Source organism: Pararge aegeria, chromosome 1, assembly GCF_905163445.1.
Source record: "Pararge aegeria chromosome 1, ilParAegt1.1, whole genome shotgun sequence".
Taxonomy (NCBI): Eukaryota; Metazoa; Arthropoda; class Insecta; order Lepidoptera; family Nymphalidae; genus Pararge; species Pararge aegeria.
Window position 1 is genome coordinate 4,467,807 of NC_053180.1, and position 13,671 is coordinate 4,481,477.

The 13,671-nt window shown below is 33.2% G+C and overlaps 1 protein-coding gene across 3 annotated transcripts in view; it reads right to left on the reverse strand.

The window, feature by feature from the left end:
• The window catches only part of LOC120624799 (glutathione synthetase-like), a 49,775-nt gene that overhangs the window by 25,009 nt on the left and 11,095 nt on the right, over positions 1-13,671 (reverse strand). For 2 of the 3 annotated variants that reach the window (XM_039891558.1, XM_039891566.1), the window contains 4 exons: positions 6,521-6,654; positions 2,237-2,279; positions 1,223-1,393; positions 317-384 (listed from right to left, as the gene is read on the reverse strand). In XM_039891558.1, coding sequence (XP_039747492.1) covers positions 317-384; positions 1,223-1,393; positions 2,237-2,279; positions 6,521-6,654 — 416 coding nt within the window. The remainder of the gene's footprint in view (positions 1-316; positions 385-1,222; positions 1,394-2,236; positions 2,280-6,520; positions 6,655-13,671) is intronic. The other variant, XM_039891549.1, reaches the window with a different exon arrangement.

Sequence of the window (13,671 nt, forward strand, 5' to 3'; positions counted from 1 at the left end):
AGTTATCACCATCCCCTTACAATTATGTCGACATATATTTATGAATGCTTCATAAGTGCCTGTGATAGGCCTACATGAATAAAGAAATTTTGAATTTCACATATCTTGGAATCTCTTGGCTTTCTCTACCACAATCTGCACGTATACTACCTCTAGAATCACATTAGCTATTGCTGACAACTGGATTAAAATGCGTTACGTCGTTTTAATATCAGAGGGACAGACTTTGTAGCTCAAAGGGCCGACCCCTTTACATACAAACATACATACAGGTGAAGCTAATAAAAGCGTGTTAAAAAAAGAATGAATAACTCACAATATTAACTGTTTCTTATCGTTCAGTGTAGTTTCTTCGTAGATTTCAGTTAGTGTTCTCCGATAGATCTAAAAGTAACATAGAAATTATTCATCACAGTAAGGTTTTTATTTATGACAACAATTTACTATTGTTCATTCCCGTTTTCACAATAAACAAATCGATTTTTACTAGGCAACTCATATAACTTAACTTGTCTAAAAATTTTCGGTTTTTTGTGTTCGTATTTTAATATATTCTCAGATTTAGTATGGTTATTAAAAAAATCTGCATTTACAATTTTGTCCACCTGTCAGGTATGAATTCCCTAAAGATACGCACCGCCAAATCAGTGTCGTAAGTCTAGATGACACCTAGTGTCGTTAGTCATCATTTATGAAGTGGAAAAACGTTTTTTTTCTCTCTACGCATCACCTTAATCATTAGGCATCCAATTTAACCATTTTCTAGGTTTAGTGAAAATGATTTTTCTTCGCTTTAACGTAGAAGGTAAACATCTTGATTTTATTCCACTACAAGATAGCCTTTGACTGCAATCTCACCTGTGATAAGCAATGATCCAGTCTAAGATAATAGCGGGCTAACCTGTTTGGGATTATGAAGTTTTATTAAACCCATACCCTTATTAGTCTTTGTTGGTAGGGTGCGGCTACCGACCAGAGACCATTTTGAAATTAAAAGATTCCCAAATTGCCCCAGCCGGGTTTCGAACCTGAGACCTCCAACTTAAAACCATAGCCCTCACCGCTCCGCAAAGGAGGTAAAACAAGTGTAGTTTTAGTGTAGTGTAGTTTTTTATATTCCATTCTTTCTGATATCGACTTTCGCGTTTGTCTTATTAGTAGGAAAGTCACATCGGGATATAAAGGATATACAGTTTATTATAAAATAAAATAAAAAACTCACCATAATTTCAGGACGCTTCTCCGATATCTCGAACTCGTGGAACCTCTGATCGCAAATATTGTAGGATATCTCCTCCACGACGAACAAAATTATCGCACTGGGCACACCGAACAAATCGTAAGCCTCAATTATGCCGGAACAGAGCCCAGAAAGGGCCCGGTTTTCGGGCATCTGAAATCATTAGTTCCATTAACTCCTATTAACTTTATAATAAAAAAGAAATATACTTAGGAACTGCGACAATACACACATCATCATCTAGCCAAAAAGTAAGCGTAGCCAACCTGCCATACCTGCCAACGAAATTTTTTTATCGTTGGCAGGTATGGCCCCGGGGATATAATTGTGCTAGCCGTGCAGGGAAAGCATAAAAATGTATCTTCTCCCACAGCTTTATCAACTCTCAGAGCACTGGCGCACAAGTGGAAATAATATCCGAATAATATATGTGTAATAAACGAGTGTAAGCTTCTCCCATTCTCAGCAGGGCTAGCACGGGCAGGAGATAAAAAATATCCAATATATCCCCCGATATTTTCCCCTAACAATTGATATAATTAACGTGTCCACCTGCTAAAGCACGGGAACATGGAATATGAGAAGTTTACCCCCGTTTATTATTTCACATAAATTATTTGGATATTATTTCCACTTGTGCGCCAGTGCTCTGAGAGTAGATAAAGCTGTGGGAGAAGATACATTTTATCCTTTCCCCGGGGATAGAATTGTCTCCTGCACGGCTAGCACAATTATATCCCCGGGGCCATACCTGCCAACGATAAAAAAATATCGTTGGCAGGTATGGCATGCTGCCATGCTAGCCGTGCTGTTATCGTAATCGGTTATAATCAGGTGATATAATTTTTGTCTCCGGTCCATGCTAGGCTAGGCGTGCTGTGCAGGTGGACCATTTGCTTGGTCCTTCAATTGTACTACTATATGTACAAATCCTCAACGTCAAAATACTAGAAACCCAGAGGCCATGGATATTTTGTACAAAATTAAAAAACTTACATTTTTTATGAGATCACCTTGGCCTAGCTGTCGAAGGATGTAGCTAAAAATAAATAAAAAGAAATTAGTACAAGATCGTTGATTAAATACCTGATCGAAAATGTTTAAACTAATAAATGTACCAATCTAATTAAAATTTACAATACACAAAGCGCCACGAAATTCAGCAATGTAGATCTTTTATCTAAACTTCATTATTAATGGGTAATTTGTCTTAATTTTCGTGGCGCATACTAATTTACTAGGCGTATACTTTAGGGTATTTGTAGGATATTATAACTACTTATCACAAATACATTATTTTCGGATCAGGTTATTATTTATTTAACGTTAATTGTCTACAAAAAAAAAAAGAAAACATAACATGCCAGTACATTGCGCGTACACAATTAACGAACGGTTACTGTATAAAATCTCTATATTTCTTTATAAAAATACTCTCATTGTACCACTTGAGATTACCACTATATGTATTCTTGTGTTTGCATTTTGCTATGAAGATTAAAAAAAATTTAAAAAAACAGGGTTAAAAAAAAAAGCTTTCGGCCTGTAGTTATTCACATTAAAAGTTTAAAACTAACAACTTTTGTTTAATTTTGTAGTTTGTGAAATATTACTCTACTTTTTACTACTCTGAAATGTAACATCTGCAACACCGCGCAACCACGACTCCTATCGTACGGTCATTGACCCGACTAAGTGACGTTGACGAATCACATGTATTTGGTTTCACAGTGTAATGTCAATTTTCAGAAATAACATGATTTATTATTTCTTTTTGATTATTTAAGCCTGTATATCTGTATAGTTGATTGGCTCAGTGCGTAGTCAGAACAAAACTGTAGCCTTAGAAGATTTAATCGTTCACAACCGAGTCAATAAGGACATAATGGATCTAATGTCACTCGTTTTAGGGTCGCAAATCCTGTACTTCTGATATCTATTTTACAAATGTTCTCTTAAAAGCCCGACTTAAAGAATTGTACGGAAATTAAAGCTCTAACTTTTTTTGATATTTCCACTCAAAAACGAGTACGAAGGCTACTATATGGAAACAGCATCTCTTATTAACCGCGAGAGGTATCAAACCATTTACGTAAATATAATAAAAACACTATAAACTTAACTTAACCCTTTAACGAAATTACTCTAAAATACCTTTTTTTTTTAAAGAGCCCATAATATGGTAACACTGAATAGTATTTTTATTTAGACATAAGAGATTTTATACAAAATACATAAAACATACATGCGTTTAGATAAGCGACAAAGACATGCTAATATAATGCTAGTGACATAAATTTTGTGTCTATTACATGTAATTTTAATGACCAAACTCGATGTGGAATTTTAAGCAGTCAATCATTAGAAAATTAAAATAAAATATAATTAAACATTATATTTTAATTTTATTTTAAAATATTTGCATTGCTATAGATTTATATTATAGTATTACTACCGAATAACACAATAACATTCTGATTCCAGGGGCGTAGCTACCGCTCTAACAGCCGTATCAATAATACGGGGCTCCTGGGCCATAAAAGCCCCTAACGTGTGTAAGCAAAAATTAGTCAAATGTTATCTACAGTGTCACTTAATCTAAATCTAATACAGGACAAAAAGAAGCAATTTTTTTCTATCAACTGATTAAATTAAAATTACCTAAAGACTTCGATGAGCAGGAACGGCTATATAAAGTGAAGAACCGGTACACCAAATCAAGCGGTGGACTATTGATGAAAACATATAATGTGGAATTTTTTCATCATTCCTATAATTATAGGACTGTCCGATGAGTAGAAGTTCATACTACATACATAGGTTACTTTTGTATGAAGCTAATCGTTTCGTGTGACGTAAAAGGCGGTAGAGACGTGTCCCAGTAAACAGTGGACAACGATAAATTCTCAGATCCTACATGATGTTTTCTACGCAAATATTCCAGAACGAGTTTGGCTGTAGTGGTTAATTATTATTAAATAATACAAATAAAATTAAATCCCTAAATATCTAATTGTTCTATTACACTTAACGCAGAAATGAAATTACGCGCGAAATGAAATTAAACGCTATTGTTAATCTAATGTATCCTCTAAGACAGGTATATAAGTAATTCATTAATTGTTGTTTTCATATTAATAAGAGAAATAAATTGTTGTTTACATAAAATAAATTATTCTTCTTTAAAGTTTTCTAAATAAATTATTATATATGCATATAATGTTCATAGAAAAAGTACTAGTCCATATTTTTTTTTTTTTTAATATAACTGAAATATCTATTTAAATATTGTATATAAACAGGTGACACTTGACGATACAGACTAATATGAGTACATAATGCTAATTTATAATTTAGCACTCATTTTGACCTCTAAATTTACCAAGGGTCACTCATATAGATTTAATTGAAATAAAAGTTATATATTTAATTAAGTACACTTTAATTCCTAGAAGTTTAATCTGAAGCCACATTATTACATTAACTTTTAAACTTACGATTCAAATATTCGAAACTTGATTGATACAAAAAAAACTTCCCAAAATCCTTAAACTACTATATATGACTACTAGCTCTCTATGGTTAGTCTTTAATATTTATCTTTTTAATTGGCTGTGTCGCTCTTCGATCTCGAAGAGAGAGATCGAAGAAGTAAAAATGAGTAAATATTTTTTTTTTTTTAACACTAAAAGTGTTGTACCTTGAATACTTTTACTTAACATGCTTTTAAATTAAATGCATTTTGTGGAGTCCTGGTCAAGTAAGTAAGAAGGTTGTGGAACCTTTAAGGTCTTGGTCAAGTAGAGTTATCCTGACACTAATTCATCGAAGTGTAAGTATAGGATCACTATCGGATAGAGATATATTTTGAATTGTAAATGTTCTTTTTCCTTAAAAATATCAAAAAATCTTATTTTTCGTCATTGCCGTAGCGTACGTTAAGAGTATCACGGCAATGTTTGAGTGGTGTTATTAATGTAAACAAAATATAATTTTGAAAGATGTGTGCCCTACGCCATATCCAGCAATAAATGGAAATAAAAATTGACGTCACTGTGTTTAATTAAAATTCACATATAAACTCATATATATATTTACAAAGACCCTCTAACCGACATTGCAGACATGGTTCAGGGAACATCTCTCAAGTGTCTAAAATGCTCTAAAAAAATCATGCACGCCAAACTTTACTTCTAAATTTTATATCTAGTATTGAATGTTATAATTCTTTATATTTCAAACGGTTCAAAATCATAAAGAGTAGTTTAACATTAAAACAACAGTGTCAAACGACATTTAGTGCATACAAAAAGCCAAAAGAACAAAGCCAAAGCGTGAGTCAACAGATAACATAACCAAGCATTAACAGTGTGAAGAATGGATGTATAGCGTGCATATGCATACTTAGGCAGTCACATGAGAGATGTCAACTGAATTCATGGCTGCAAACGTGATGTGTTATGACCTTATATAAAAGAACGCCAAAGCTTTCATTAAAATGAACGTCTAGTGCGGAAATTTCAATATGATACTCATTTTAGGATCTCACACTCTTTAGTCATACACTACAAATAAGTGAATCTGAGTTAATCGATTTGCACTCTTATTCATAATTAATACAAGTATAGATTTCAAAATGAGTGAATCGTAATTCAGCTTAACACAAAGATATTTATTTTGAGATTTTTTTTATTAATAAAAAAACAAGTGAGCAAACAGTTGTTATTCCGCCTTTTAGCAACAAACTTGTAATTATTACACTGGTATTATCGCAATCACTGTTATCGGCATGGAAAAGATTTTCTTCATAAACACTTAACTTAACATAGCTACTACACCGGCAGCTTTATTGACCTACGATAGTGCGAGTTAAATAATGCCTAAAACTAACTAAACTAGCCAGATTACGAAAACACTGAGGGCGAAGCACGATTTATGTCTACGTACATGTGTCGCTGCTTGCACCATTTGTCAGTCATACATACTACATAAAAAATGGTGGTCACTTCAATGTACCCAAATGTATGAACTAAATTACAAAATACAAGAAACGATTGCCACTAAGAAATAAGAGTGTATTGCAAGCACTTCATGATTATCGCGCATAGTGAAAGCTTTTTATTGGTTGTATACTTGTGTCGATAGTGCCAGAAAACAGAAAACTATTGCGATAATAACAGTGTTGACGTCAAATTCAGTGCTATATATTGGCACAGGACATAAAAAAAATGAATAGAAATTTATAAGGTCATAGACACATCGCGCGCAATTGTCGGATACCGAGTCATGTCGTGCAGGTACGACGTGAGCGCGCCAAAACTGGACGCCACAGTGTTGAATTCCACTTGTTTGATACGATTGCCATCAGGATTTTGCATCAAGTAGTCTGATCGGAACAGCCCAAGGCTAAGCGTCTGAAACGTTTATTGTAAATAGCACATCTGAATTAAAAAAATACATTTTCAGTTTTATAATTAAATATTTTATTTTTTATTCACTATGGTTTTTAATTTATTTTAATGCGAGGTAAGCTATATTTTTTAATTCTAAACACAATAAGGATTTTATTAGGTTTATAAAATTACTTTTTCTGAAAACTCGATCAATTTTGGAATTCGTTTAGATATTGCTTTTTTTGGCGTTATATTATTATGAATGTGAAACGCCGTATGACTCCATAGTACATAATCGTTGATTTTATGAAACCTATAAAGTTGAATATAAATAAATACACGTAAATAGATAATATTCACTCTAATGCTATATTACTTCCGTTGCCCAACTAAGCATAGTTACAGCTCGTGTTAAATAATATAATTATGGTTTGAGGCAGCGGATTGTTCTTCAGTTAAACGCAAGGCTCAACGAAAGAAGGAATATGTACACGACTGAAGTATAAGCGAAACGAAATAAAGATAGTAAACAAACTCTAATGCAAGTTACCCTATTTTATTTACTCGTACGCAATTATTTTATATTTTTCTTCTGACACTTGTCATTTTATTGTTGATATGAATAGACAAGTTATTCAATTTGTCTATGGTCATAAGTTGTTCAAACAAAAGTTAACTCTATCACAAAGAAAATGTGGTTTGTAATCGCTTGGACGGCCCGACCCACCGGTGGGTCCCTGCCGGTGAGCGCGTTTGGTACTATGTTTTGTACTCGACCCACCGGTGGGTCGCTGCCGAATTGAAGGTGATACTCGTAGTTTGTTTACATTTTTTATCTCGCCTCGCTTTATTCTATTATTACTTCAGAGAAAACCCTGCCCCACCACCTGGTATAAAGCTTGTGCCCGTAGTATCAAGCTAGTTCGCACAACATTGTTGCCATTTAAAATAATGTTTGTTCAAATTGATCAAACATATCGCAGGCTGACAGTTTGCAAGCGATAAGCAGGCGATGAAAGGCATATCCAATCCTTACAAAATTGAAAATTTGATCATCCTTATAAAGTATACTATTATATATAATAACTAGCTGACCCGCGCAACTTCGTCTGCATCAAATCGGTCATTATCGGATTTAATATCTTTTAGCATTTCTATACCCGTAGTAACGAGAACATTATTATTTATTTGTTTAGAACGTCATCATCTTAAGATTGTACCCGTGTTTTGATTGCCAAATTATAACAAAAAGCGGTTATTGTGTCCTAACAATTAGGCATTTAGCCTCCCAGACTTTTTTGTAGGTAATAATGATTACTTTAAACATGTCAATCCATCTAACCATACGTACATACATCCATCTATCCATACATCCTTACTCACAAACTTTCGCATTTTTATATAAGTAGGATGGTACGCATGCATTTGATCGCTGTCCCATATGCTTTGCGACTCGCTGTTATCTGTGAATAATAATGTCCTTTATCTCCGACAATATTTATCCGACCTTCATTAAAATAACGCTATACATGCTTGATAGTATACACTTTCAAATAAAAAAAGAATTATTAAAATCGTTTCTAGTTTAACGGAGCTATGAAGTAATCATTTTCATTAGTAATTATTTATTTCATTTATTCAAATTTATTTAATTTTTCATCTCATTTCCCGGGAGAAGCTTATTGTTTATCGGGATAAAAAGTATAGTATAGTAAAGAAATCTTCCAATTACAGTTTTATTATAAGTATAGATATAGATTATATGTGTAGTTTGTTTAGTATAAGAAGTTATTACAATTAATTATATTTTTTTATATTTTTATTGCCACACAAACCTGTTCTTTAGGAATTACTGTCTCCAAAGGTTGTCTGGGAGAGATCGCTTAAGCGATAAAACCGCCTCTAAGTTTTCAGTATCTCCGTTGTTTCTTTATGTATTTTATTTGTTTTGTGTGTGCAATAAATAATTCATACAAAACATAGTATTTAGGTAAAAGTAGCAAGTTTTGTGGCCTAGAGTTGAGGCACTTAGCACAGTGAAGATATAAATGTTTACACTCACATTATATATGACTAGCGTTGATAGTGGTTGAAGTCCACACCACTAATATTTACCCATATTGAGATAAACATAAATTAATATAATATGGACTAACATTTGGAATAAATATAAATAAATAAAACATCCAAACAAACAAATTGTAATAAACAGCACTAAGAATCAGTTAGGATTCCCGATTCCTGAACGAAAGCTGTAGGTCTTGGTAGGCGGAATGTCAATGTCAGTGGGAAAAAAGGGGGAATTAACCGGTGATGGTGGAAAAACAAGCATGGTTAAAACTAAAAAGTACAGTTGATAGAAGTTTAAAAGGTCATTCTGTTCTCTTACACCTAATTATGAGAAGAAGTAATTGTTAATAAAGGAAGGTAAAACGAACAACCACTTTAATTGCGAGTCATTGAAACGTACTTTCTTACAAACCACAAGTTGCTGACGAGATTGGAGATGAGTATTAACACATTTACATAAACTTAGTTGCTAGAAGCCGTTATAAGCACCATTGTGACAAAATAATAATCCGCTATAGTTTGGGCATGATAATTAAACTTTATAAAACTATTCAAACCTATTAAGTCGGCAGGTACGATGATAAATTATAAGTACCTGCTTTAAATAAAGCGAAAGCAAAGTATTAGTATGAAAAATGTTTACCTAGTAGGTAACTAAAATAAATCTCGAAGTACAAAGTAAATAAATAACTTAAATATGTGCACTGTATTTTATTTATGAGAGCCTAACCCAATATTTCTAACAAAATATAAGTCACGTATCTTAATGTTATTTACATACAATATAAGATTATATATTGTATTATAGCATGACATGACTGCAATTAAAGAACTGGAATGTGTAAAGTTAGTCTAATTTATAAGCACTTTTGGAACGTCAAGTCAGTCAATTTGTAGTGACTTTACCACTGGTTCGGAAGCCAGATTCTACCTAGAAGAAACCGCCAGGAGAATCAGCAGATTGCTCTTTTCTAACTCTTTTCTAACGAAGCAGCCTTATTTTTAAGAAATCCATATTTTTTTTATATTCTACTACAAGTTAGCCCTTGACTGCAACCAACCTGTTGGTAAGTAATGATCCAGTCTAAGATCATAGCGGGCTAACTTTTATATTAAACCCAAGCCTAGACGCGACATGGTAAGTACGCTTAGTCGATTGGCGGCACGTCTTTGTCGGTAATATGGCAACTAGCCACGGCCGGAGCAGCAGCAGTAGTAGATACCAGTATATAGTCAGTCTTTCCTCTTAACTGTACAATATCATTGGAAATTGAGATTTTTTTAATATTGGAAGAGACTCTTCTCTTCCCCACTTTAATTTTGCGGCGGCAAAGGTAGCAGGCCTGGTAGTTTTCAATGTTTATTGAACATGTCAATCTCGAGACATGTTCAGCGCTTATGCGAAGCCTTAACACAAACATGTTTGAGAACTCCCAGAAGCGACACACGTAATATAAATAAAATAAAATTGTTAAATTTTGTTTTTTACAATACACACATCGCCATCTAGCCCCAAAGTAAGCATAGCTTGTGTTATGGGTACTAAGATGATTGATTAATATTTTCATGAATAATATTCACAAATTACTTTATACTTAGAATATTCATATAAACACCCAGACACTCACTGAAAAACAATCACGCTCATCACACAGAATTTTCCAGTAGTGGAAACCGAACTCACGGTCTTGGACTCAGAAAGCACGGGTCGCTGCAAACTGCGCCAGTCGGCCGTCATAAAAATATGAATGTAAAAGAGTTATTAAATGTTTTTTTTTAGTAAAATTGTAACTTGATGCAATTTATTTTATCCTTAGTGTGCACAATGTACATTCAATACGTATACAAACGCTCACGCGTTAGCTCCTTAAACCTGTTATAAAGTTACACACACATAATCAGTTCAAACACACAATAACACCTTTTTCACTAATTAACCTATGAATATCACTCGCAAGTTTTTATAGTAAGTTAAATAACTATTTAAGTTTACCTTAACCTAAATATATCTAGTTATTTTGTATAGTTTCTGATTATTCGCAGAAAATTGTCATTTAATAATGAAACTTCAGAATTTATTACAATAGAAATCATAGAACTAACACGTACTTATATATATATACCTACTAAGTTAGTTCTAAAGTAGAAATCGCGAACCAAGGTATGCAAAGATTTTCAAATTCAAATTACTTAGTCGCGATTTCTTATTGTTAGATAAAATCCGTGACTAAGGATTTAGAGAAATACTTTCATAATTTTTATTATTCTATTCTATATGATGATACTATAATATAAGAATAAACTAATGCGAATATAACATAAAAATATAATGTTAAAATATTTTTTTATTTACAAATGCCAAAAAAAAACTCAAATGCAAGATATGTATGCACTTAAAATGCAAAATATACACAGCTATGTTATTCTACTAACAAATGGGTTACAAACGAAAGTGATACTTAACATGATACTTATCATAATCATTGCTAAGTGTTAACTTATAAAAAATAAAAAAAACTAAGCCTTTAACGTGAGTGGGGCAAAAGTTTCCAAATCTTAGTAATAATATATATGCGAGAAATAGCGCTAGGAGCAACAGAAAGAGGTGATTTTGCAGCTCATAAAAAGTCTACGTGCCAGAGACAAAGCTTCGGACCCTATTTATTTTACCGGGTAACTGATTGAACGATTTTGCATGAACCGCGATGGTAAACCGGTTCTTTTTGTTGCGTCACTTCGGTAAACCGATTTACACCTGTTAATTGAAAGAAATTGAAGAAATGAATAAATAAACGAAAACTTAATTATGTCGATCGCGGCCTCTGCTGTTACAATAGCTCGATGCAAATGGTATATTAATGACAGTTCTGATTAAAAAACAATAACAGTTAATTACCGTTGATACTGGTATTATCATGAACTATAATAACAGCCCAATAACTCTTTCCCAAAGGGAGGGTTTTGCCTTTAATCAAAACGCTTGGCAAACGGGTTGGTGATCGCAGTAGATAATATTAGTAAGCACAGAGAACGTTCTCCGTTCTCTCCTTAGTCGCTTCGTAAGATACCCATGGTGTAGGGGTGGTGATAATAATTGTATTCTGATCTGCCGTCACCATACGGCACAAGCCCTTATCGTCAATTGATTTTATTTTATAGATTTCTGTACATTTAATATATTTTGAAATTTTTTATAATTGATACTGAGTCCTAAACAGATTTTTATTTAATTTTTGTTTAGTCTGTCTGTCTGTTCGGGCATCCCGTGAAAACTACTGAAGGGATTTTTATAAAATTTGGTATAGTGGTAGCTGATATTCCGGGTCAACATGTAAGATACTTTTTATCCCGATTAACAATAAGTTTTCTCCAGGAAATGGGATGACAATTATTATCAATTTTACTTCATATTTCCGTTAAATTCGAACCAATTTTAATAATTCTTTTTTTATTTGAAAGTTATAATATTAAGCACGTATTGTCCTATTTTAATAAGGATCTGATAATTATTGTCGTAAATAAAGGACATAACTCTTCACAAATAACAGTAAGTCGCAAGGCATAAGGGACAACGAATGCATGCGTACCATCCTACTAAGTACTAATATTATAAATGAGAAAGTTTCTGAGTATGTATCAACTAAAATAATGACAACTTACTAGTTCTGTATACCAAGTAAAATAATAGTATGTACATAGCCACGATGATTATGCTGTTAGCATTAGATCTATTCTGGCTTCTAGATTGACTCATACGCGGACGAAGTCTCGAGGGTCCGCTAGTTTTTATATATATTCCTTTGTATTCTACCAATCTTTATGTTTCTCTCTATTCTTCTTTATATCCTATTTCCATTGTATAGTTATGGACAAATAAAGTATATAAATAAATATTTTTGACATTGCGCTGCGGCTTACCACTTGCGTTTATTTAACCGGTTCAATAGATAAACCGTTTTTCATTTCGATTTCGTTCAATTAACAGGTTTTGGCCGGCTTTCTGAAGTATAGTACTTTTTGCCCCGGAAAACTACTATTATCGACCGAGAGTTTTTAGTGGTTTGCCCTATTTCACGCAGCAACTCTTCACTTTTAAAATTAGTGGGGAAGTAGGCATAAAGTACAAAGCAGGCGAAGCCACGGCCAAATAAAGTAAATACCATACACGAAGACACTTAATATTATATCGTTTGTAGCCCATTTCTGTTTATAAAGACGTCAAGTAAGCAATATACATTACAATCGGCAATTTAAGTAAACCATTTCACCACTTATTATGGAAAGGACCAGATTTTTCTAAAATATTTCTTTTTTCTCGGACTACCCTCTCAAACTGGACACTGATTCTCTATCACTTTCTAAACACAATAACATTACTATTATATTGGATAAAAGCAGGCGTTACTCTGCCGAAATCCATCATATATTATGAAAATAAAGCTTAATTTGCTATACTCAGCGAACAGCAGCAGAATCTGTATGGTGTAATTTATGATAATGAATAATTGTTAAGTATACTTAACAATTATTCATTGGAGTATACGGATTGAAGTTATTAAAAATTACACCATACAGATTCTGCTGTTGTTCGCGGAGTATAGCAAATTAAGCTGATTTTCATAATTACTATTATAGGCACGTGAGGCACAACACCTTTGCCTCAGGTTGATGAAACCAGGGTGGCACGTTGTAATTAGGATGGGTTACATGCCCTGCGAAGTGTTGCCTTTTAAACGCGATGGTTTTTACTTACGATCAGGTGAGCCATCTTGCTTGGTCCGCCAATTGTAACCATAAAAAAAACATTCTTGACCAAATGACCACTACACAAGGCTTTATAACTTTGCTTTTGTCTGTGGTTGACGTTATTTTGGCGCTGTAAGTTGTTAGGCTGTAACACGATTGTCTAAGAAACTTTAATTTGAATTACCCAAACGCGATATTATTAGTTCCAGAGACAATCACATG